This window comes from Dromiciops gliroides, chromosome X, assembly GCF_019393635.1.
Source record: "Dromiciops gliroides isolate mDroGli1 chromosome X, mDroGli1.pri, whole genome shotgun sequence".
Taxonomy (NCBI): domain Eukaryota; kingdom Metazoa; phylum Chordata; class Mammalia; order Microbiotheria; family Microbiotheriidae; genus Dromiciops; species Dromiciops gliroides.
Window position 1 is genome coordinate 2725962 of NC_057867.1, and position 25363 is coordinate 2751324.

At 45.6% G+C, this 25363-nt stretch overlaps 1 protein-coding gene across 4 annotated transcripts in view; it reads left to right on the top strand.

Moving 5' to 3' along the window:
- DLG3 (discs large MAGUK scaffold protein 3) overlaps positions 1-25363 on the top strand; it is an 82904-nt gene that overhangs the window by 10073 nt on the left and 47468 nt on the right. For all 4 annotated transcript variants that reach the window (XM_043974004.1, XM_043974005.1, XM_043974006.1 and 1 more), the window contains 2 exons: positions 771-927; positions 1199-1301. In XM_043974004.1, the coding sequence (XP_043829939.1) occupies positions 771-927; positions 1199-1301 (260 nt within the window). The remainder of the gene's footprint in view (positions 1-770; positions 928-1198; positions 1302-25363) is intronic.

Consider the following 25363-nt stretch of genomic DNA (forward strand, 5'->3'; position numbering starts at 1 on the left):
CGTCTCCCCAAAGGACCTTCCCCCTCCCTCCCCACTCCCTCCTCCAGCAAAGAAGGGCTGGGACTCGGGGTGTCTGAGCACCCCAGCAGCCTCGGATCCTGGGAGTTCTTGGGCACTGGCGGTAGACGGGGAGGGGGGGGGGGCTCCAGTCCTGGGCTTTTGGTTCAATGGAAGATTTGCTCCGTACTCATTCCTACCGACCCCCCCCCCCCCAACGACTCTCGCTTACCCAGCCCTTTTTCCCAGGGCTTCCCAAAGCCATTAGGGTTTGGGGGCAGACCTGCCCCGTCTCCAATTGGCCTGTGCATTCCCCCTGGGGGTGCCCCAGCACTTCCTGTTCTGGCCCCTCACCTAAGCCCACACACAGCAGGGGGGTATGGCAGTTCGGCCGTGCATAGGTGCTCAGGTCCCAGGGCCTCGATTTGGAGCCTGGAAAGAAAGAATCCTAGATGACCGGGGTCACTTTCCCTTCCCCGAGGTGGTAGCTCAGCTTCTGGTTGCTCTCCCTCTGGGCCACCCGCAGCCCCTATCCCCTGCCCTGGCCGTGCCTCCTGGGCACACCAATGTGGTGGAAGGGCAGAGAACCTGAGAAGCATCGAGATGTGGGGGGGGGGGAGTGGGCGATCAGCATGGTGCCTGCTGAGGCAGGACTGAAACCTCCCTTGGAGGGAGGTGGAGCCAGAAAGGGCAACAGCATCTTTGGTGGGAGGGTGCAGAACCCCCCTCCCCAGGAGCCCCCTTGGGCTGATCCCTGTGTTCCTTGCCCCCAGAGAGCCCCGGAAGATTGTTTTGCACAAGGGCTCCACGGGCCTGGGCTTCAACATCGTGGGTGGAGAAGATGGAGAGGGCATTTTTGTGTCCTTCATCCTGGCCGGGGGCCCAGCCGATCTGAGTGGGGAGCTGCGTCGAGGAGACCGGATTCTCTCCGTGAGTGGGCAGGGGAATGATGGGACTTGTCAAGGAAGGGATCTCTGAGCCGGGGTAGGGGTGGAGGGCCAAAAGCCCTGCGGAATGGCCCAAGAACCAGGGCTAAAGGGGAGCCGAATGCTGGAGGGGGGCTCCTGACATCTGCACCTTTGCCCGGCGTAGGTGGAGGGGCGGACGGGTGGGCTGCCCATCTTCCTCCTCCTCCCTGGCTTGGGGCGGGGAGAGAGCGCCCGGGGAGGGGCGGGGCTTCACCGCCGCTCTTCCCGGGCAGGTGAATGGCGTGAACCTGAGGAATGCCACTCATGAGCAGGCCGCGGCGGCGCTGAAGCGGGCGGGCCAGTCGGTCACCATTGTGGCCCAGTACAGACCCGAAGGTAGGAAGCCCGAGGGCTGCCCCCCCTTCCTGCCGCCCTCCTCCCCGACGCTGCCCGGGACTTTCCGGACATTCGGGATGCCTGGGGGTGGGGCGGAGAAGGATCGAGACTCAAGACGGGGGGGGGGCGGGAGGAGGGGGGGCCGGGGGTGATGCTCCGGGCGAGCGGGGAGGGCGACGGCTCCCCCTGGAGGCGGGGCCTGCGGGGGGCACCTGGCTCTCGGGATGCGATCTCCTCTCCGAAGCGGGCCCCTCCCGCTCTCTTTGTGCTCGCCCGCGGGTGGGCGGGGCTGTGTAGGCTGATGAGCCCGGGGGCCGCCCGAGGCCCAGGTGCCCCCGAGGCGCACCTCCGGGCGCGTGGGCGGGCCGCGGGTGCCGCTCGGTGGGGCGGGGCGGGCGCCGATTGGCGGGGGCGGGGCGGGCGCGGGCGTGGCCCGCCCCCTGACCCGGCCCCGCCCCCTCGCGCTTCTGCCGCCGGCTCCGCCTCCTGCCCCTCCCCCTCCCGCGCTCCCCGCTTTGTGTCCCCGGCCTCCCGCGCGGGCCGGACGGTCGGAGAGAGGCAGGGCCGGCCGTAGCGTCGGGCGCGGCCGCAGTTCGAGGCCCTGGGGCCCGCACCAGGTGAGCCGAGAGCCGGAGGCCTCAGTTTCCCCGCCGCGCGTCCCTAACAGCTGCTTCCGCCGCTGCCTGGCCCCGGGCGCCCACCCCCGGCCGGCGCCGGGATCTCCCCGAGTCTTGGCTCGGGCCCCGGGGGCTTGGGGTGGGGTTGGGAGGGGAAGACCCAAGGAGGGGAAGAAGGAGCTGCCCAATCTGTGGCAGCCCTCTCCCCCAGCCTGCCTGGTTTGGTAGAGGGGGCAGCTTCCCCCCCCCCCCCCCCGCCCCGTGCGCGGCCGGTCTTTCGTTTGGAGGGAAGGCCGTTGGTTTGGTCGAGGGCCTGCTCCCGGAGCGCTCTGGGCCCTGGGGACCTTCCCCAGCCTTGGGCTTTCCGGGGGGGGGGCGGCGGCGCCCGGGGCCCCCCGAGGGCTGTGCCCAAGTTGCCTGTTGGAGGAGGACTTGATGAAGATCAGGACTCGCTCCCATCCCGGTGACTCCCCCTTGAAAGGGTGGGTGCTGGCGGCCCCCGGGCGGCCCTTATCTTCCCGCGGCTGCCGCCCTTAACCCTTAGCCCATTGCTTCTCCGGATGGAGGGCGCCCGGCGGTTAGGGGGTGAGCCGGGGTGACCTGCCCTGAGGGGGGGTCTTTGTCGTCCTGCCTTGGCGTGGAGGCTGGCCTCCGGCCGTGGTCAACAGGTGGCCGTGAAGGCCCGAACGCCGCACCTTTCAACGGAAACGGTTTCTGTGGTTCCATGGGTGTGTGTGGGGGGAGGGTTAGGGGTGTGTGTGTGTGTGTGTGTGTGTGTGTGTGTGTGTGTGTGTGTGTGCTCGAGTGTGTGCGTGTGTGTGTTCGAGTGTGTGCTCGAGTGTGTGCGTGTGTGTGTGTGTTCGAGTGTGTGCTCGAGTGTGTGCGTGTGTGTGTGTGTGTGTGTGTGTGTGTTCGAGTGTGTGCTCGAGTGTGTTCGCTCTCGAGCGTGCAGGGAAGCCAGCTCGTTTTCGGATTTGCTCTCTGACGTTGGGCCCACAGTAACAAGGTCTATGCTTCTGGCGCTGGGCAATTGGAAACGGGTGGCACGCCACTACAGGAGAGCTTGTTTTCTGATTTGGAAGCCCAGGAGTCCCTGTAGTGCCGATTCTCCCTCCTGGGTTAGGCCTTCATTGCCCTTCTCTTCAACTGGATGAGGTGCTGAAGGAGCAGAGGATCAGCCTCTGGGCTCCTTCAGAGAGGAGAAAGCTGAGGCTCTGAGGGTGACCCATTGGTAAGCTGCAGCAGGGCTGGATACCACCTGAAGACTTTTGACTGCTAATGGCCCAGTGGCACGTGAAGGAAATGGAGGGGGCACTGAGTCCAGGGAGAGAGCTACCAGATGTCAGCAAAAGTAGCACAGAGCTGATCCTCTCAGGAGGAGAGATGCAAGAGAATAAATAACACCAATCGGCTGCCTCTGTTGAGCCAGGAACGAGCTGAGGGAGCCACAGCTAGAAAGCATCTTGGGTCATGGCTTCTGGATCGTTCCAATTCTAGCACTCTAGTCCAGGCTCTACACCGTGGCCAGATCCCTCCTCTTAATGTACGGCTCTGATCATGGCACTCCACTGCTCGGGCTTTGGCAATGGCTCCCTGCTGCCTCCCATGGGCAGCAGGCCAGACTTCTGGCACTAGCGCTGCCTTGTGAGTCTGAGGAGGTGGTCTGGGATCTGTGTGACCTTGGTTAGGTCCCCTTCCCTCCCAGGGCATCAGCACTGAAGTCCTACCTGCCTGCCGCCATTTTCTAAGTCCCAACCTTCCTTGTGTGAGCTTGCTCTGCCTTCCCACATGTACCTTATGCTCCAGCTAAATTGGATTGCTCTGTTCCTTGAATAGCCCTTGTGTGTCCTTTTCCTGCTTCCTTGTCTTTGAACAAGCTCTCCCCTCCTCCCTAGTCTCTCTTTAAATCTGGCCAGTCCTTAAAGGCACAGTCCTAATGTCACCTCCTCCTTGAAGCCTTTGCTTTGGCTTCCCCCTAGATTTTGACTTCTGAATCCCCCTTGCCCTTCCCTCCTTTGTCCCTCTCCATGGGCATTTAGCTCCCCCACCTCCCATTGTAAGTCCTTTCTGCAGGTGCAGGCTTGGGGTTATTTTCTCTTTGCTCCCTCACCCCACTCTAGGCTTTCTATCCTGGGCACTTGGTAGATATTTGTTCGGTGGAATTTAACTGGTGGTCCTGGCATCCAGCTTGTGAGACTCCAGCAGGCTTCATTGCTTGCTGAGCCCATTTCAGAGATTCTCTTGGCTGTTGAGGTGCTGACCTACCTGAGGTCACGTTCCCATTTGCTCAACCAGACTTCTTTCCCCTTCTTAAGGGCAGCTGCCAGCATATTATTTTTTCCTTTTGTTTGATGCCTCCCTTGGGGCTCTAACATAAAAAAAAAAATCCTCTTTTTTCTTTCCTTGGAGTATAGCCCTAAGGGACTGGACCCCCCCCACACGCACACACGAGCACGCACACGCACGCGTGCGCGCGTGCACACACACACGCTTTCTTCTTTCATAGATGCTTATTTTTTTAATCCACGCTTTTTGTGAATCCTTTCCCAGAAGTTGTAAAGGCCCATTGCTGTGAGTGTTTGCTAAGGATATTAATACAAAGACCACCTCTTGACAGAGCAGCCATCCATCCTGGCTCATTGGCCCACTGAGGCTTTTTCTAAGCAGGTGAGGAAACTGAGGCTTACGGAGGACTTGTCCAAAGCTGTGTGGGCCAGATTTGAACCCTGATCCTTTGACTCCTGATAAACTTCTCTAAAGAGCTTTAGCTCCTGTTTGCTGATGTCCCAGGGGTCACAGAGGGCCATGGGCCATCTAGTTCAGCCCCTTCATTTTGCAGAGCAGGGAGATAAGGCCCAGGGAGGGGAGCTTTGAAAAGGGCACAAAGGATCAGTGAATTCAGTGCCCTCACATGACGTTATTTATTTCATTTCCCCTCATTTTACAGTTGAGGAAACAGGCCCAGAGAGAGAAAGGGACTGGTCCAAGGTCAGACAGCTACTTGGTGGGAATGGATCATTTATCTGAAAGTATATGGTGGCTCTCCTGACTCAATGTAGTGCTCGTCCTGCTTCCTTATGGCCATGAACCCAGAGACACTTAGCTGAGCTGCAAGCTTCTGCCCATACATACACCACAGAGATATGTGAAAGAGTCAGAAAACAACAACCAAAGAAACAAACCCCCAAACACCAACAGAGAACAGGAGAGGTGCCCCGCCAAGTCGAGAACAAGCACCTTTCTAAAACACGACTATGCTCCTCTTCTTGGTAGGGAAGTCAAATTCAGGAATAGATGTACTGCCCAGGTCTGTACAGGGCCTCATAGCATCGATGAACAAAAACAGGGGTGAGGGAGAGGAAGGAGACAGGAAGAGGGGAAATCCAAGAGGACTGGGCTTCAGACGTGGTTCTGTGGTCAGCAGAGCAATCAATGATGGGGGACCCAGGCCCCTGGGGAGCCCATATTCTAACCTCCTGGCTTCTGAAGCGGGCTGTGCAGATTGAACTCTTTTTGAAAAGGGGTTGTGCTGTTTTAAACTTCCTTGGGGGCTCTCCTCTTTCTTTTGGAGAGGAATTCTTTTTCTAACTGGGGTGGGGGTGGGGGAAAATCTGTCATCCAAGAGAGAATGACCTTCTTCTTATGGATACCTTGGCGTGCACTTGGTTTTGGGTTTGTATTTTTCCCCAGTTTGGTTTTTTACAACTATGGAGATTTTCTGGAAAATGTGCAACTCAGAATTCCAGGGCAAGCCAGAAATTGGTCACTTAAGTAAACCAGGAAACACTCATTTATGACCAGCACTCTGAACTGGCATGTAAAGTCCAGGCGGGTGGGGGTGGAGTGACGGAAGATAGGGAGGGCTCGGAGAGGTAGGGCTCAGTGCTGCTAGTTACTTACAAGTAGTGGCTTCCTCCCTCCCCCAGAACAGGAAGAGGAGCCCTGTCTCCCTTGATGTTAGTTCAGAGGCTATGGTGTCCACGGACTCATGGATATATGAGGGGGGGGGGAGGGCTGAACTTGGATGGGGGGAAAAACGGCATCTTGATTTTCATTAACCTCTAACTGAAATTTAGCCTTTCTTTTTATCATTTTGAAGCCATTATTCTGGGAAGGGGCCTGTCTGTATGTTCCACAAGAGTGCCCAAGGGGCCCACAACACGAGGGAGGTTAAGAAGCTGTGTGTTAGGTGGAGGATGTAGGGCCTGCTGCCCACAGCCTCTCCTGAGATCCAAAGACAAGGAAGCTTTGGAAGCCTCCGTGAGAGGGACGGGAGTGGGTCTGAGCACTGGGGCTGGGAGAAGGAAACTTCCATGACAAGAAGCCACTTCCCAGATGGAATGGGACCAGAATGAACTCTGCCCTTTTATAGGACACAGTCTCTGCCTGGGGCCTGGAGGGAGTTGTAAAGGAAGGGACTTGGGAAGCCTGCCCTTTGACCCGAAGGTACTTCTAATCCAATACCAACAAGTGCCAGGAAGAAGGGCACAGAGAGAAACAGGAGGGAGGGAGACAGAAAAGAAGGAAAGGGGGAGAGAGGGAGGGAGAGAGAGAGAGAAAAGGAGAGGGAGAGGGAAAAGGGGGGGAAGGGAGAGAAAAGGAGGGAAGGGAGAGAGAAAGGAAGAGAGGAGGAGAGAGACAAAAGGGAAAGGAAAGAAAAGAGGGAGAGAGACAAGAATGGAAGGGAGAGACAGAAAGAAGGGAGAAAAGGAGAGAAGGGAGAGGCCGAAAGAAGGGGAGAGCGAAGAGACAAAGGAAAGATCAGGAGAGAAAAGGAGGGAAAGGACAGACAAAAGGGGGAGACAGGGAGAGAGAAGGATGGAAGGGAGAGACAGGGAAAGGAGAGTGAGAAGGGAGAGAGACAAGAAAAGAAGGGAGGGAAGAAGAGAAAGAAGGGAAGAAAGGAGGAAAGAGTCATTGGAGAAGTGTGTGGCATGAAGCCCACCAGAGGCCACACTGAGCCTGCCGAAGATGATGAGCAAGTCTGCCTTGCCTTGTTTTCTTTATGTGGCCTCCATTCCTGGTATCCGAAGTTAGGCTTCATGGATGTTTAGGTGCCTCCCAGGCATGTGTTCATCGGTCCTGTTTGATTCAAAGACAGCTATGGGAAAGCCCAGTCCTGAAAACAACTGAATCCTTTTCATGTTTTGCCCTTTCAGCTTGGTAAGGTGGCTAAAGGGTTGGCCTCAGGAAAACTGAGCCCTAAACTGGCTACTTGGCTGTGGGCAGCTCATTTGGGTGCTCAGAAACTGAGTTTGGAGAAACTTGCTCATCTGCATTGAGGGAAGGAATTTCCTCCCTGGGAGTTCCCCATGTAGAGGAAATCACTGGTGCTCGTGCGGAATTAGGGTGGCAAGGGCCGCCCTACCTACCCCATCCTTGTTGAGCCAGGGAAGGCCTAGAGGGAGGGCCCTTGTCACTTGGGGCTCTGTTCCCTCAAAGGGCTTTTGACTCTGCCAGGATTTAGCATTGCCTTGGATTAAACTTGGGTCTTAAATTCCACAATGAAGGCAATTGTTGTTCTGACCAAGAGGGACCGAGGGGCCAGCTTTTTCGGAGCTGTTTGATGAGCTTCTGTGTTCCTCCCTAGATTTCTCCTCAATCTTTGCATAAATCTCGACCTGTGCTGAGGGGCTTTCCTCCTTGTCTCCTTGCCTGTCATAGGGGTTTTTGCCTTTGGAAACAGAGCTCATCCACTTTCCTGCCTGCATTCACATCCCTTCCAAAGCAAAGGATCTTTGTTTGTTTGTTTGTTTGTTTGTTTTTAGTGAGGCAATGGGGGTTAAGTGACTTGCCCAGGGTCACACAGCTAGGAAGTGTCAAGGGTCTGAGTCCGGATTTGAACTCAGGTCCTCCTGACTCCAGGGCTGGCGCTTCATCCACTGTGCCACCTAGCCGCCCCCTTCTAGGGCCCTTTTCCAGAAGTGGGGTCTAAAGTGGACCATGTTTTCAGTCTAGTGGAGATTGAGGGAATTTCCATTGCCCTGGCTCCACTGAAGTGAGTACTTGATTGCAGAGGTTCTAATTTGACATGCACTAAAACATAGAAACACATTAACAGAAGTTAGGCTGTCTTGCTGTGAAGCCGGGTGCAACAACATTGACGGGCCTCCTGATTGTTAAGTAGGACAGGCTGTTCTGAACCAGGATACCCCATGAGATGGCAAGCCAAGAGAATTGTCATCTTTCCTTTCTCATTCCCTGGAGCAAGGGACCTTTGAGGGGACTCCTTAGGGTCTGCAGGTGTTTCCCTTCTATGGGTGGGAAGGGGCATGGGTGTCAGCAGGCACAGAGTTTAGGCTAATTTGGGCATTCAGAATCACTGTGCTAGAGCTGGCCCAGGGACCTTAGAAGTCATCTGATCTGGCCTTTTCACTTCCCAGAGGCCAGGGTCCAGGAAGGACTTGCCTCCCACATCCCATTGCCTTCACAGTGATTGTCAGGTCAGAGTTCTTGAAGCTCCTTGGGATGCTGGGTAGAATGCTGGGCTCAGAGGCAGGAGCCCTGGAGTTCCTTTGAAGGCCTTTGGCTCTTCAAAGATGTGGGACCCTGGACAAGTCATTTGTTAAGCATCTACTACTTCACGTCTCTGTGCTAAGTGCTGAGGATTCAGAAAACAACCTCAAATAGCCCCTGCCTTCCAAAGCCTTCCGCTCAGATGGGAGTGGAGTGATAAGCCTAGTTTTCACTGCTAGAGTTTACAGACCTATCCCTCGGATCCTCAGAATAGTCCCAAAAGGTAGGGAACTGGACTTACTACATACGTTCCCATTTTATGCTGAACAAGTCAAGGTACATAGAACTTAAACGACATGCTTGAGGAGAGATTCGAACCCAAGTCTTCTTGACTCAAAGTCTAGTCTCCTACTCCCCACTGGGTTCCATTGCCTGCCAGAGTGGCCTTACTGAGCCTATAGGAGACTTGGAGGCTAGTGGTGCTGTGGAGATGACAAATGACCAGAAGACAGGACAGCCAGGTTCCCCCAAGTGTAGGTCTCCCAAGCATGACATGAGATTCAGGCATTGGTTTGTTTGAGGGGTTTTCCATTCTCCTGGGGGAACGCTTGAAAGTTTTCAAAATATAATAAAAACCAAAGTGAACATTTCCATATACAAAGTAAATCAGATGACGAGGATTGCAAAGCTTGGTTTTCTTTTCAATTATATAATAAATTCTACCTGTTCCTCTCAAAGCCATCCTGTTCATCTGTTTCTCCTGACTTTTTTTCCTTCTATGCATTTTAAAATGCTTTCCTTTCTTTCTTGTTTTGGACAGTATTATTGCTAACCCCTCTTCCACTCAACTTTTTGCCATTCCCTTACACTCTCCCTTACCCCAGAAAAATACAAAAAGGAAAAAGAAAACCTTTATAAACATAATATATATATACATATATATACATGTATATATATGCATAGTCCTGAACCCCCCCACCCCATTCCAGAAGTGTATGTCTTTGTTACTGTTCCCCAGTGCAGGGCTTCTGCATCTTTTTTGTGTCTGGTGAAGCCTTTTCTCACAACCGTGTTGTTAAATACACGAAATAAGAAACACGGGAAGATGGAGACTAAGGAGTCTATTCATAAACCGTGATTAGATGGGTTTTTTTAAGTTCCCTGGACTCTTAGGTAAGAACCCTTGTAGTAGAATGTCAGTTTCTTGAGGGCAGGGACCATTTTGAGTTTCTCTTCCGAACTCCAGCACCTATAACATAGGAGTGGAAGTGGCCCTCACAAAGATTTAGAAATGTGAGCTAGTTTAACTTCAGTTAACAGGCAGTTAAAACACAAGTAGCTCTCTGTGTGCAACTTGAAATCACCACCTCTCTTTCAAGAGTTGGAGGGCAAAGTTCAACATCAGTCCTCTGGAAACATAGCTGCTCACGTGATTCCTCAAACTTCTTAAGTCTTTCAGAGTTGGTTTTCTTTACCATGTTGTTTTTACTGTATAAATAGTTCTCTTGATTCTGCTCATCTCATTCTGCTTCAGTTCCTATAAATCTCCCTGAAACCATCCCTTTCATTATTTCTTTTTTTTCATCATAAAAGTATTTTATTATTTTCCAGTTACATGTAAAAATTGTTTTCAGCATTAGTTTTCATAAGATTTTGAGTTCCAAATTTTTTCTCCCTCCCTCCCTTCCCTCCCCCCTCCCTAAGACAGCAAACAATCTGATAGAGGTTATATTCCTCTCATTATTTCTTATGGCACAATAATATTCCATTACATTTACATACTTAGAACTTGTCCAGCCATTCCTTCAGGCACTTGGCACTTTTTACTTTGCAGTTCTTTGCTACAACAAATAGAACAATCTATACACATACATGTAGATAGGTCTTTTCTTTCTGCTTTCTTTGATGTAGAGGGTTAATAGAGGTTTTCCTGGGTCAAAAGGTATGTACAATTTAATAACTTTCTGGGTTTAGTTCCAACTTGTTTTTCACAGCGTCTTCCCGTAGCCTCTCCAACAATTGTTAAGTTTCCTTTTTTGTCATCTTTGCAAATCTGATGGGTATGAAGTGGAACTTATAGTGATTTTAATCTGTTTCTCTCATTTTTAGTGATTTGGAGAATTCTTTTCATATGGCTGTTGATAGCTTCAATTATTTTCATTTGTGAACTACCTGATTGTATTACTTGACTATCGATTGGAAAACAGCTCTTGTGCCTATTTAAATCAGTTCCTTACATATTTTGGATGTCAAACCTTTATCAGAGAAATTTATGGTAAAGATTTTCCCCCAGTTCACTGTTTTTCTTCTAATTACAACTATATTGGTTGTGGTTGTTTCTCCCCCCCCCCCCCCAAAAAAAAAACCTTTTCAATTTTATGTATTCAAAACTGTCCATTTTCTCTTCTGTGATTATCTCTACCAATCCCTTGCTCAGTCATGAATTCTTTCCAGTTCCATAGTTATGAAAGGTATTTCCTTCCTTACTTTTCCAGTTAGTTTGCTATGTGACCTTTTATAGCTAAGTCATGTCTCCATTTGTAGCTTTTCTTGGTATATGGTGTGAGAAATTGCTATAAAAGTGATTTCTGCCAAACTGCTTTCTAGTTTTCCCAAAAGGTTTTGGTAAATAATGAGCCTTTACTCCAGTGGCTGCAGTCTTTGGGTTAATTGAACACACTGCTGCTATGTTGATTTGTCTCTGTAGGTTGTGTCCCTGATTTGTTCCACTGATTTACCTCTATTTTAAAATCCATAGCAAATTTGGAGTTTTGCTGCTTACTGCTTTTGAAGATAGTTTGAGGTGTGTTATTGCTGGGTACCTTCCCTTACTACCTTTTCATTCATTATTTCCCTTGAGATTCTTGATCTTTTGATTCTCCAGATTAATGTTATTTTTTCCAGCTCGGTCCAGATGGTAGGACTATAATGAAATGTTGAAATGGTCCTCATTTGTATCACTGCTGTGGCATCCAGCCGGAGCTGGCAGTTGCTCCTGGGCCCTCTGCTTCTTGTAAGGAGAGGCTAAAGAGCTAGCTTTGGATCTAGGACTTGCCCAAGGTCACACTTTGATGGTTTCAGCCATTTCAGTAGTTCATCTTGCCCATGTGCTCTCTTGGGTTGGCCTTGTCCCAGAGGACCTCTTTATCAGACTAAATTGGAGGAGAGAATGGAGGATAATGTGGAGGGAGCTTTGGGATATGCGTGCCATAGAAATGATCGGAGAGATGGCCTAGTCCCTGATATCTCTAGACTGTAAGCTACTTGATACCACCTTAGTAGATGGTCGCCACAGTTCACTTGTAAGGCTTCACTTTGGGGCAAATACTATTTTAGGCAGCGATTTAGGCTGCTTTTTTAAAAGTTCATTTCTTAGTTGTACTAGCATACTGAGAGCTAAAATCTTTTCTTTACCAAAGCTAATTGAAGTAGATACTTGAGAGGTTGCATTGAGAGGTGAATTCTCCAGGTCAGCAAGTGAATTCCAGAGATGAGCACTTGTCTACCAGGAACCAACAGACACAGAAATTTTTATTCAGCTCATCTTGGGAGGGTTTGGGGGGGGTTTGGCAACAAACATGATTAAACACGATCAAAACATGATCAAACATTAACAAATACGATGACCAAAATGGAAGAATTTCAATTTTTTCCTTTTAATCAAATATGGTTTGTTGGGGTTTTTTTTTGGTGGGGCAATGAGGGTTAAGTGACTTGCCCAAGGTCACACAGCTAGTGTCAAGTATCTGAGGCCGGATTTGAACTCAGGTCCTCCTGAATCCAGGGCTGGTGCTTTATCCACTGCGCCACCTAGCTGCCCCCCCCAATATGTTTTAAAAGCAGAAATTACATAAACTTCTGGTGAAGGTAGCATGAGAAAGTTTAAAATATTGGATTATACAGATAATTCAGTCTTTAGTTTTCCCTGAAAAAAAAAGAGAGATGTTTTTCAACTTTTTCTCTTCTCAAGGTTTTTTTTTTCCATTTAGAAAGAATGCCTAAAAAGCAATGGGTAGTGTGCTGTAGCAGAGCTTTGTGTGTGCTCCCTGACTGGTGGTGAGGTCTTGGGCAAGTCCCTTTTCCTCTCTTGGTCTCCATTTGCTTTTTTGTAAAGTGAGGGGGTTGGACCTAAGTGCTCTGGCCCCTGTGATTCTAGAAAGGAAGAACATATGGCTTCCATAGAGAGAAGCCATTGCTATTTAAGAGGATTGTTTAGCTGTGTGATCCTGGGCAAGTCACTTAACCCCAATTGCCTCACTAAAAAAAAAAAAAAGAAAAAAAAAGAGGATTGTTTCTTTAATAGGCTCAACTGAATCCAGATGTTTATCCAACTCTTTCCAGTTGGATGATAGGACTTTTTTTCAAACCTCATCAGTATAACTGGTTCTTGAACACTTCACCCAGAGACCTGAAATTGATTGGCCAGCCAGGTGATGGAAGGGTTCTTGTCCAGCTCTCACTTAGCAGTTAAGGGTCGAGCCTAGAAAGTGAGGTGAAGTTAGTATGTGGTCTGCAGGGACCTCTTTGGTTTTGTTTTGTTTTGTGGGGCAATGAGGGTTAAGTGACTTGCCCAGGGTCACACAGCCAGTAAGTGTCAGGTGTCTGAGGCCAGATTTGAACTCAGGTCCTCCTGAATCCAGGGCCAGTGCTTTATCCACTGTACCACCTAGCTGCCCCCTAAGGACCTCTTTCTTAACCTTTGTTAGAAGGCTACATTTGTTCATTCAACAACCATTTATTTAGCATCTGCTGTGTGTACAAAGTTCCGGAACAGGTACAGAGCTCATTAAGATATAGTTCCTAGGGGTGGCTAGGTGGCGCAGTGTATTAAGCACCGGCCCTGGATTCAGGAGTACCTGAGTTCAAATCTGGCCTCAGACACTTGACACTTACTAGCTGTGTGACCCTGGGCAAGTCACTTAACCCCCATTGCCCTGCAAAAAAAAAAAAAGATATAGTTCCTGCTCTTGTGGAGCATTAGTTCTAATAAAATGAAATAAGATATCTTTGCAAATGTGCACCATTAAGAATCCAGATATGGTCGAAGCTTAAGGAAGGTCCAGGAAAGGAAAGCACATTCCCATCTGGGGAAATCAAGAAAGGCTTTGTGGAGGAGGTAGCTTTTGAGCTGAGCCAGAGATAAAGTTTTTGGATGTTGAAATACCATTTGATTAGAAATAATTCTTATCCCATGAGGAAAACTTTGAGTTTTAATGTATCCTAAAAGGTGGACAGGGTAAGCTTTCAAAATGGGAACATGAGAAGGTGATTTCTGAACAGTTTCCTGAGGCCCACAGACATGAAATCATTGGCTTGGGGTCACATAGCTAGTAAGAATCAGAAGTGTGAGTGAACCAAGAGTCTTTCTGAGTACTCCACTCACCATGCCAGGTTACTATTTTACAAAGAAAAACAAACAAAAGAAATGAGGGGTTTGGCATGTGACTGGCAGAGGGCCTGGCATGTAAACATATCTTATGTCTCAAAGTGGTCCTTAGGAGACTAAGTGTGGGTTCCTGCTTTCTCCTGAGTTTGAGATGTCTCTGGTCCTCTGGCTCTCTTCAGTCTCTTCCTCCCTCTCATCTCTATACCTTATTGACGACTGCTGAACTCACCTGAAAACACCACTTGTCCCGTGCCTTCTGGAAAGCCCCATTTTAATTCAGAGTAGGATATTAATAACTGCTTGGCAAAAGAATGTTTCAGAAGAGTCCCTATCACCTTCTGAATAAAATCCAGTTTTTCCTAGCCTTGAAAGCCTGCTGTAGTCTCCAGTTAATTGTTCAGCTTCATTTCCTACTAGTAATGTACACCTTCTGTGGGACTCCTGACTCTGCTGCGGTTCTTACTGCTCCCCTTTCTAGGGCTGTGACTGGAGGACGAACTAAGTTGAACTCAGATTAGCAGTCTTGAAACTTAGGCCCTGGATGGCCAGGGTTTTCTCCTTCTTGTGAAACCTTTGCCTGGCATTAGCAAAGCTTGATACCCATATCATCGAATGTTTTATATATATATATATATATATATATATATATATATATATATATATATATATAAAATTTATTTTTAACATTCTTTTGTTTTTAAATTTTGAGTTCAAAATCCTCTCCCTCCCATCTCTCCCCAGCCCACTGAGAAAGCAAACAATAAGATTTCTTTTTCATGTTTACCTTTTTATGCTTCTCTTGCGTTGTGTTTGAATATCAGATTTTCTATTCAGCTCTGATTTTTTTATCAGGAATTCTTGAAGGTCCTCTATTTCACTGAACATCCATCTCCTTCCTACCCTTCCCTCCCCTCGCCCCCCCCCCCAAAAGATTATACTCAGTTTTGCTGGGTAGGTTATTCTTGGTTGTAATACTAGCTCCTTCACCTTCCAGAATATCATATTCTAAGCCCTTTGCTCCTTTAACGTAGAAGTCACTAAATCTTTTGTCATCATGACTGTGGCTCCATGATATTTGAATTGTTTCTTTCTGTCTGCTAGCAGTATTTTCTCTTTGACCTGGGAGCTCCAGAATTTGACTATAATATTCCTGGGAGTTTGGGATCTCTTTCAGGTGGGAATTGGTGGATTTTTTTTTTTTTTGCTTTTTTGCAGGGCAATGAGGGTTAAATAACTTGCCCAGGGTCACACAGCTAGTAAGTGTCAAGTGTCTGAGGCTGGAATTGAACTCAGATCCTCCTGAATCCAGAGCCAGTGCTTTATCCACTGTGCCACCTAGCTGCCCCTTATGCTCTTTTTCTTGATCATGGCTTTATGGTAGTTCAAGAATTTTTAAATTATCTCTCTTGGATCTATTTTCCAGGTCAATTGTTTTTCTATTGAGATATTTCACATTTTCTTCTACTTTTTTTCATACTTTTGACTTTTCCTTTATTGTTTTCTTGATGTGTCTCACAGAGTCATTAGCTTCTAATTGTCCAATTCTAATTTTTAAGGAATTATTTTTTTCAGCCAACTTTCATACCTCTTTTTCCATTTGGCATATTCTGCTTTTTTTTTTTTTTTGCGGGGCATTGAGGGTTAAGTGACTTGCTCAGGGTCACACAGCTAGTAAGTGTCAAGTGTCTGAGGCTGGAATTGAACTCAGGTCCTCCTGAATCCAGGGCCAGTGCTTTATCCACTGTGCCACCTAGCTGCCCCTGGCTATTCTGCTTTGTAAGAAGTTCTGTTCTTCAGTGAATTTTTGTGCCTTTTTAAACCATTGGTTCAATTCTATTTTTTCAGGTGTTATTTTCTTCTTTTTTTCTTTCTTTTTTTTGGCAGGGCAGTGAGGGTTAAGTGACTTGCCCAGGGTCACATAGCTAGTAAGTGTCAAGTGTCTGAGGCCAGATTTGAACCCAGGTCCTCCTGAATCCAGGGCCAGTGCTTTATCCACTGCGCCACCCAGCTGCCCCATTTTCTTCTTTTTTTAATCATGAAAGTATTTTATTATTTTCTAGTTACATGTAGAGATAATTTTCAACATTTGTTTTTATAAGATTTTTTTTCCAAATTTTTCTCCCTCTATTCCTTCCCCCCTCCCCAAGACAGCAAGCAATCTGATACAGGTTATATATGTACAATCACATTAAACATATTTCTGCATTAGTCATGTTGTGAAGGAAGAATCAGAACAAGAGGGAAAAACCTCAAAAAATAAAAAAATAAAACCAAAAAAAGTAGAAACAGTATGGTTCAATCTGCATCTAGATTTAATGGTACTTTTTTTCTTGATGTGGAGAGCATTTTCCATCATGAGTCCTTTGGGATTATCTTGGATCATTATATTGCTGAGAAGAGTTAAGTCTGTCACAGTTGATCATCACACAGTGTTGTTGATACACATACAATGTTCTCCTGGTTCTGCTCATTTCACTCAGCATCAGTCCACTTATGTCTTTCCAGATTTTTCTGAAATCCATTGCTTGTTTGTACAAAAAACTTTTAAATTTAATGTAATCATAGTCATCCCTTTGGCATTTTCTAATATTCTTGATCTCTTGTTTGGTCATAAATTGTCCTCCTCTCCATAGATCTGAGAGGTAAACTATTCCTTCCTCGCCTAATTTACCTATGGCATCACCCTTCGTGTCTAAATCATGTACCCATTTTGACCTTATTTTGGTATACGGTTCGAGATGGTGGTTAATGCCTAGTTTCTGGCCAGGCTATGTTGCAGTTTTCCCAGCAGTTTTTGTCACATAGTGAGTTTTTATCCCAGAAACTGGAGTGTTTGGGTTTATCAAACAGTAGATTACTAAAGTCTCCTCTGCCTAACCTATTCCATTGATCCACCACTCTATTTCTTAGCCAGTACCAAATAGTTTTGATGACTGCTGCTTTATAGTATAGCTTCAGATTTGGTATGACTAGCCCACCTTCCTGTGCATTTTTTTCATTAGTTCCCTTGATATTCTTGACCTTTTGTTCTTCCAGATGAATTTTGTTATTATTTTTTCTAGCTCTATAAGATAATTTTTAGGCAGCCTGGTATGGCACTGAATAAGTAAATTAATTTAGTAGAATTGTCATTTTATTGTATTAGCTCGGCCTCTCCATGAGCGGTTGATAGTTTTCCAATTGTTTAGATCTGATTTATTTCTGCAAAAAGTGTTTTGTAATTGTGTTCATAGAGTTCCTGGGTTTGTCTTGGCAGGTAGGCTCCCAACTATTTTATATTGTCTATAGTTACTTTATTTTTTAATTATAACTGTTTTATTTCAGGTAATTTTTGATGATTAATATAAGAGTAAACAGTGTTTGTAGCAGTTCTCATGAAATAGGCAACCACCCACCACCCTCCAAATAGAAATAATCAAATTTAAAAACCCTCTACTTTCACCCTGCAATCATTACTAGTGCTATTAAACAGTAACATGGACAGGTAAAGATTCATCTTCTTAATTTACCTAATTTCCTCAACTGTAAAAAAATGAGGATGTCCCAGCTCAATATCATCTATGGTTACTTTGAATGGAATTTCTCTATCTCTTGCTGTTGAGTTTTGTTGGTCATGTATAGAAATGCTGATGATTTATGTGGATTTATTTTATAACCTGCAACTTTGCTAAAGTTGTTAATTGTTTCAAGTAGTTTTTTAGTTGATTCTCTAGGATTCTCTAAGTATACCATCATATAATCTGCAAAGAGTAATAGTTTTGTTTCCTCCCTGCCTATTCTAATTCCTTTAATTCCTTTTTCTTCTCTTATTGCTAAAGCTAACATTTCTAGTGCAATATTAAATAATAGAGGCAATAATGGACATCCCTGTTTCACCCCTGGTCTTTTTGTTTTGCTGGGCAATGAGGGTTAAGTGACTTGTCCAAGGTCACACAGCTAGTAAGTGTCAAGTGTCTGAGGCCATATTTGAACTCAGGTCCTCCTGACTCCAGGGCTGGTGCTTTATCCACTGCGCCACCTAGCTACCCTCTTCGCCCCTGATCTTATTGGGTATGCCTCTAACTTTATCCCCATTACATATAATGTTTGCTGATGGTTTTAGGTAGATACTGCTTACAATTTTAAGGAAAACTCCATTTATTCCTATGCTCTCTAGGGTGTTTTTTTTTTTTTTTGTGGGGCAATGAGGGTTAAGTGACTTGCCCAGGGTCACACAGCTAGTAAGTGTCAAGGGTCTGAGGCCGGGTTTGACCTCAGGTCCTCCTGAATCCAGGGCTGGTGCTTTATCCACTGCGCCACCTAGCTGCCCCTCTTTTTTTTTCTTTCTGGATTTGGAGCACATTTTCTATCATGTATCCTTTGGAACTATCTTGGACCATTGTATTGCTGAGAAGAATCAAGTCCGTCACAGTTGATCAACACATAATGTTGATACTGTGTCCAATGTTCTCCTGGTTCTGCTCATCTCACTCAGCATCAGTTCATGCACGTCCTTCCAGGTTTCTCTGAAATCCTCCTGCTCGTTTCTTACCGCACAATAGAATTCCATTACATTCATATACCACAACTTGTTCAGCCATTCCCCAATTGATGGACATCCCTTCAATTTCCAATTCCTTGCCACCACAAAAAGAGCAGCTCTAAATATTTTTGTACATGTGGGTCCTTTTCCCTTTTTTATGATCTCTTTGGGAAAAAGACCCAATAGTGGTATTGCTGGGTCAAAGGGTATGCACAGCTTTATTGCCCTTTGGGCATAATTCCAAATTGCTCTCCAGAATGGTTGGATCAGTTCACAGCTCCACCAACAATGCATTAGTGTTCCAATTTTTCCACAGCTTCTCCAACATTTATTATTTTCTTTTTTTTTGTCATATTAACCAATCTGATAGGTGTCAGGTGGTACCTCAGAGTTGTTTTAATTTGCATCTCTCTAATCGATAGTGATTTAGAGCATTTTTTCATATGGCAATAGATAGCTTTGATTTCTTCCTCAGAAAACTGCTTATTCATATCCTTTGACCGTTTCTCAATTGGGGAATGACTTGGATTCTTATAAATTTGATTTTGTTCCCTATATATTTTAGAAATGAGGCCTTTATCAGAAGTACTGTCTACCGTTACTTTAAATTAAATTTCTCTTTCTATCTCTTGCTGTTGGACTTTGTTGGTTATGTATAGAAATGCTGATGATTTATGTGGATTTCTTTTATATCTTGCTACTTTGCTAAAGTTGTTAATTGTTTCAAGTAATTTTTTAGTTGATTCTCTAGGATTCTCTAAGTGTAGCATCATATCATCTGCAAAGAGTGATAGTTTTGTTTCCTCCTTGCCTATTCTAATTCCTTTAATTCCTTTTTCTTCTCTGATTGCTAAAGCTAACATTTCTAGTGCAATATTAAATATTAAAGGTGATAATGGACATCCCTGTTTCACCCTTGATCTTATTGGGAAGGCCTCTAACTTATTCCCATTACATATAATGTTTGCTGATGGTTTTAGGTAGATACTACTTACTGTTTTGGGGTTTTTTTTTGGTGAGGCAATTGGGGTTAAGTGACTTGCCCAGGGTCACACAGCTAATAAGTGTTAAGTGTCTGAGGTCAGATTTGAACTCAGGTCCTCCTGACTCCAGGGCCAGTGCTCTATCCACTGTGCTACTTAGCTGCCCTGATACTGCTTACTATTTTAAGGAAAGCTCCACTTATTCCTGTGCTCTCTAGTGTTTTTAATAGGAATGAATGCTGTATTTTGTTAAAAGCTTTCTCTGCATCTATTGAGATAATCATATGATTTTGGTTTTGTTATTGATGTGATTGATTATGTTGATAGTTTTCCTAATGTTGAACCAGCCCTGCATTCCAGGTATAAAAAATCCCACTTGTTCATAGTGTATTGTCCTGGTGATCACTTGCTGTAATCTCCTTGCTAATATGTTATTTAAGATTTTTGCATCAATATTCATTAGGGAAATTGGTCTATAATTTTCTTTCTCTGTTTTAGCTCTGCCTGGTTTAGGTATCAATACCATATTTATGTCACAAAAAGAATTTGGTAGAACTCCTTCACTTACTTTTCCAAATAATTTATACACTATTGGAATTAATTGTTCTTTAAATATATGGTAGAATTCACTTGTAAACCCATCTGGCCCTGGAGATTTTTTCTTAGGGAGTTAATTGATGGCTTGTTCAATTTCTTTTTCTAAAATGGGCTTATTTAAGGATTTTATTTCCTCTTCATTTATTCTGGGCAGTTTATATTTTTGTAAATATTCATCCATTTTATTTTGATTGTCAAATTTATTGGCATACAGTTGGTCAAAATAGCTCCTAATTATTGCTTTAATTTCCACTTCATTGGTGGTGAATTCACCCCTTTCATTTTTGAGTTTGATAATTTGCATTTCTTCCTTTTTTAAATCAAATTAACCAAAAGTTTAACTATTTTATTGATTTTTTTTTTTTTTTTTTTAGTGAGGCAATTGGGGTTAAGTGATTTGCCCAGAGTCACACAGCTAGTAAGTGTTTAAGTGTCTGAGGTCGGATTTGAACTCAAGTACTCCTGACTCCAGGGCTGGTGCTCTATCCACTGCGCCACCTAGCTGCCCCAGATTTTTTTCATCGAACCAGCTCTTAGTTTTATTTATTAATTCTATAGTTTTCTTACTTTCAATTTTAGTAATATCTCCTTTGATTTTCAGAATTTCTAATTTACTATTTAATTAGGGATTTTTAATTTGTTCTTTTTCTAGCTTTTTTAGTTGCATGCCCAATTCATTGATCTCCTCTTTCTCTATTTTATTCATGTAAGCATTTAGAGATATGAAATTTCCCCTAAGAACTGCTTTGGCTGCATCCCATAAGTTTTGGTATGTTGTCTCATTATTGTCATTCTCTTGGATGAAGTTATTTATGGTTTCTATGATTTGTTGTTTGACCCAGTCATTCTTTAAGATGAGATTATTTAGTTTCCAATTAATTTTCAGTCTATCTTTCCATGGCTCTTTATTACAAGTACTTTTTATTGCATCATGATCTGAAAAGGATGCATTTACTATTTCTGCCTCTCTACATTTGAATGTGATGTTTTTGTGCCCTAATACATGGTCAGTTTCTGTGTATGTGCCATGTACCACTGAGAAAAAGGTATATTTCTTTCTATCCTTATTCATTTTTCTCCAGAGGTCTATCATATCTAACTTTCAAAAATTCTGTTCACCTCTTTAACTTCTTTCTTAGTTATTTTGTGGTTAGATTTATCTAGTTCTGAGAGGGAAAGGTTAATATCCCCCAATAGTATAGTTTTATTGTCTGTTTCTTCTTGTAACTACTTTAACTTCTCCTCTAAGAATTTGTATGCTGTACCACTTGGTGCATATATGTTTAGTATTGATATTACTTCATTGTCTGTGGTATGAAGTGTTATTTTCTATAGGGTTTTGAGGTGGTTTTTTTTACTTCTTTTACCAAGCTGTTAATTCTCTCTTTTGTTTTGTTTTGGTTTTTTAGGGCAATGAGAGTTAAGTGATTTGCCCAGGGTCACACAGCTAGTAAGTGTCAAGTATCTGAGGTCAGATTTGAAATCCGGTTCTCCTGAATCCAGGGCCAGTGCTTTATCTACTGTGCCACCTAGCTGCCACCAGGCTGTTAATTCTCTTCATAATTTTTGTGTATCACTCATTCTTTCAATTTTTCCTTTACTACTCTTATCTCTCTCTTTGATGCTTTAAGTAAGCTTTCTTTGAGATTTTGCTTAGTGCTGTTTTCAATGATATTGTTTTCTGAGTTTGTGTCTTGTTGGGGCCTGCTCACTTAGGAGTGAGAAGGCCCTGTCTCAAACTTCAGGCCTTTTTGTGCCATCATTTTCAGAGATAGTTCTGGAGGTCTGCAAATTCTTAGTATTTCCAAGGTAGTGTGATCTGGGGAGAGGTGTGGTCACTGCTCTCCTGGTCTGCACTCTGGTTGGTCTTTACCTGGGAAAGGCCCCTACTCTTCTGCATGTGAAAGCACTAACGCTGGTCTTGGCTCTGGAACTGTGACCGGGTTCCCTGCTGCTCTGTGGCCACAAGGGTTAGTGTTCCTCCCTGCCCTGGAACTGCAGCCTAGAGCTGCTTATGGGCAATAGGGTTGCCCGTCAATGCCAGCTGCAGCCTGTGCCAGCAAAGGGTCCCCTCTAATATCTTCTTTTTTTAATTATAAAAGTATTTTATTATTTTCCAGTTACATGTAAAAACAGTTTTCAACATTTGTTTTCTTAAGATTGTTAGTCCCCAATTTTTCTCCCTCTCTTCCTTCCCTCCCCCCTCCGCAAGACAGCAAGCAATCTGATATAGGTTATATATGTACAATCACATTAAACATATTTCTGCATTAGTCATGTTGTGAAAGAAGAATCAGAACATAAGAGAAAAACCTCAAAAAATAGAAAAACAACCACAAAAAAGTAGAACCCTGTAATCTCTTGTTGACCAGTTGTCTGACCTCTCCCCTACTGTGTCTGGGCTGAGAACTCCCAAAGCTGCTGCTCCTCCAGACAGACCTCTTGCTCCACCCCTCCTCCCGCCTCACACCCTCTTCCCTTTCCCTGGTGTTACAGACTTCTCCTGCTGACCTCCTACATTGTCTTAGACTAGAAAAATGTCTCATCCTCTAGAGCAGGGGTGGTTCTTTTGTGTTATGGACCCCTTGTTCAGTCTGGTGAAGCCAGTGATAGAATTTATCATTGAAAGGAAATGTGTGATTAAAGCAAGTATCAGCTTCACTTAGAGGTTAATGAAAAGAAAGATGGCATTTTTTTCCATCCAAGTTTAGGGATCCCCCTGAAAGATATCCATGGACTCCTTAGGAGCCCATGGACCCCAGGTTAAGAACCCCTTTTCTCAGAGGTAACATGGCATATTGGACTGAGTTTTGGGTTTGCAGTCCTGCCTTGGGTTCAGATCCCACCATTGGCAAGTCATTTAACCTTTCTGAGCCTCAGCTTCTTTGTACAATGGGGTTGAAAATACCTGTAGCATCAGCATTTTTGGATTGGGCTGAGGCTCAGATGAGAAAATTATGGGAACTGCTGTTGCTTGCTCTCATTCCCATCTGTCTTTTGTTTGTCAGTTGAGGACAATTCTGGGGAGACCAAAGGATTGCCTTTGAACCTTCTGCTCTCCTGTCTTCCTTTTGGGACCTCCCTGTTGTTGCTGTTGTTGTTCATTGTCCTTCCTTCTTGTCCTCCAAGAGGACCCTGACATCAGGGTGATGTCATGACTTGCCATGAATTGGATTGAAGTGAGGCAGGGCTATGCAAGCTCACCAACTTTACTCTCTCCTCCACAGCCATCTGGGTCTGGTGGCAAGATATTTATCAGGACAGGGGCAGCTAGGTGGCACACTGGCCCTGAGGTTGGGAGAACCCACTTTCAAAATCACCTCAGACCCTTACTAGCTGTGTGACCCTGGGCAAGTCACTTAACCCCAATTGCCTCACCAAAAAAAGAAAAGAAAAGAAAAGAAATGATGGCAGCGATGCCGATGACGGTGATGTTGGTGATTACTTACCCAACCTCCCCTCTTCTGGACTGCCCTGTTACTGGGGAGGGTGTCACCGTCATGCCAAAATGTCTTCTAATTGGACTCGGCCTCATGGATCTCTCTCCCCACTATAAGCTGGCAAAGTGATTTTCCTAACATCCACTTCCCACTCGATCAACTGCCATGATTCCCTGTTACTTCTAGGATCAAATAGAAATACCCCTTTGGGCATTTGTAAGCTGCTTCCAGCTTGGCCTCCTCCTGTCTTTCAGCGCCTTGCTTCTTCCACACATACTGCCTCACATTACTATTCCTCACTATTCACATTGCACACATGACTGTTCCGCATCTGACAGTGCTCCATTTCCCATCTCTAGGCCTTTGTATGCTCACCAGGCTTTCCCTCCTTACTTCTGCCTCTTAGAATCTTCAAGCTTCAGCAGGAGGTTTTCCTGACTTTGCCTGCCTGCCGGCACCTTCCCCTCGAAGGTTCCTTTCCATCTGCTCTGTAGTTATCTTGGGCCTGTTGATTGATGTATAGATTATCTCTTACACTTGAACAAGCTGAGTGATGGCAGTGACTTTGTGATTCTTCTTAGTATCCCCCAGTTTCGAGCCTGCCCCAACATGGGTACCTCCACCTCCCCTTCCAGCTACATGTTTCTGCCTAACCAACCCTAGACAATTCCACCCTGTGACCAAACCCCCAGGCTCTCGATAACCTGCCCAAACTCATTCTTTGGTGATGAACAAACTCCCCTCCCCAAACTCCCCTCCCTATGTCATGATTCTGACCCCCCAATGTCATTATTCAAACCCTGTTCTCTAACACCACCCCCCCAACCAGTCATGCTGTAAATCTACCCACTCCTTCCCTTCCACTCTGCTCTCTGAGCTTCCTGCTCCATCAGTAACAAACTGGTTTTCCTTGCAGATGTTTTCCTTTCCAACACCTTCTCACTAAGATCAGACTCCCTCATGATGACACTGTTTTTCTGACTGCCCTTCCCCACACCTTTCACACACTGGCTGAAGCCCGAGTGTTGGAATACTCGTCTCTGGAGGCACTTCCAGGCTCTCCTGGGATCCCTGTCACTTGTAACCTCTCTTCCTCTGAGGTTTACTCAATCCATATTTAGCAGCCAATCAGAATTCTGGTGGCTGTTATCTTCTGACACCCCCCCCACCCCCAGGACACTCCCTTTCTTTCCTCAATGAGTCAGGCACTGACTCACAGGTTTTCTCTCTTCCTCAACTCCTTCCCTCAAACACTCTTAACTCTGTGTTCCTCAATTTACTTATTTCCCACAACTTCTTCCTTCTCTACCCCACAGCTACCCACAGATTTAGCCATACCCTTGATCTTACCGTCACCCACAACTGTTCCACTCCATGTTTGAGAACTCTGAAATTCCCTTATCTGATCACAGTCTGTCTTATAACCCTCAACCCTGTCCTTAGTCCTCACCTTGGCCTCCAACCCCTCTTCTTCTCTTGAGTCCCTGGCTCCTTTATCCTATCCTATTTCTCCTGTCCTTTATCCTAGCCTGTCTTGCCCTGTATTACTCCCACCACCCACTGCCCTTCATTCTTTATTTTATTTTATTTTTTGATGAGGCAATTGGGGTTAAGTGACTTGCCTAGGGTCACACGGCTAGTAAGTGTTAAGTGTCTGAAACCGGATTTGAACTCAGGTCCTCCTGACTCCAGGGCCAGTGCCCTATCCACTGTGCCACCTAGCCGCCCCCTGCCTTCATTCTTTAAAGCATGATGCTGAACGAAGCTGGACAAAATCAGGAAATTGTCATGCCCCCTTTCCCCTATTCAGCCAACTCCAGTGGCTCCCTGTGACCTTCAGGATCAAACAAAGAAGCCTCTCCTACCTTCTGGTCTTACATCTTACTCCTCTCACATACTTTTCAGGCCCGCTGTTCCTTCCACTCCGTCTTTGAATTCTGTCTGTGCATTTGCACTCACTGGCTGTCCCCTATTCCTGGAATTCTTTCCTTCTTCATCTCTGCCTCCCTGACTTCCTTCCAGCCAAGTCAGGAAGTACTTCTTCAGCATCTCCCTGTCCAG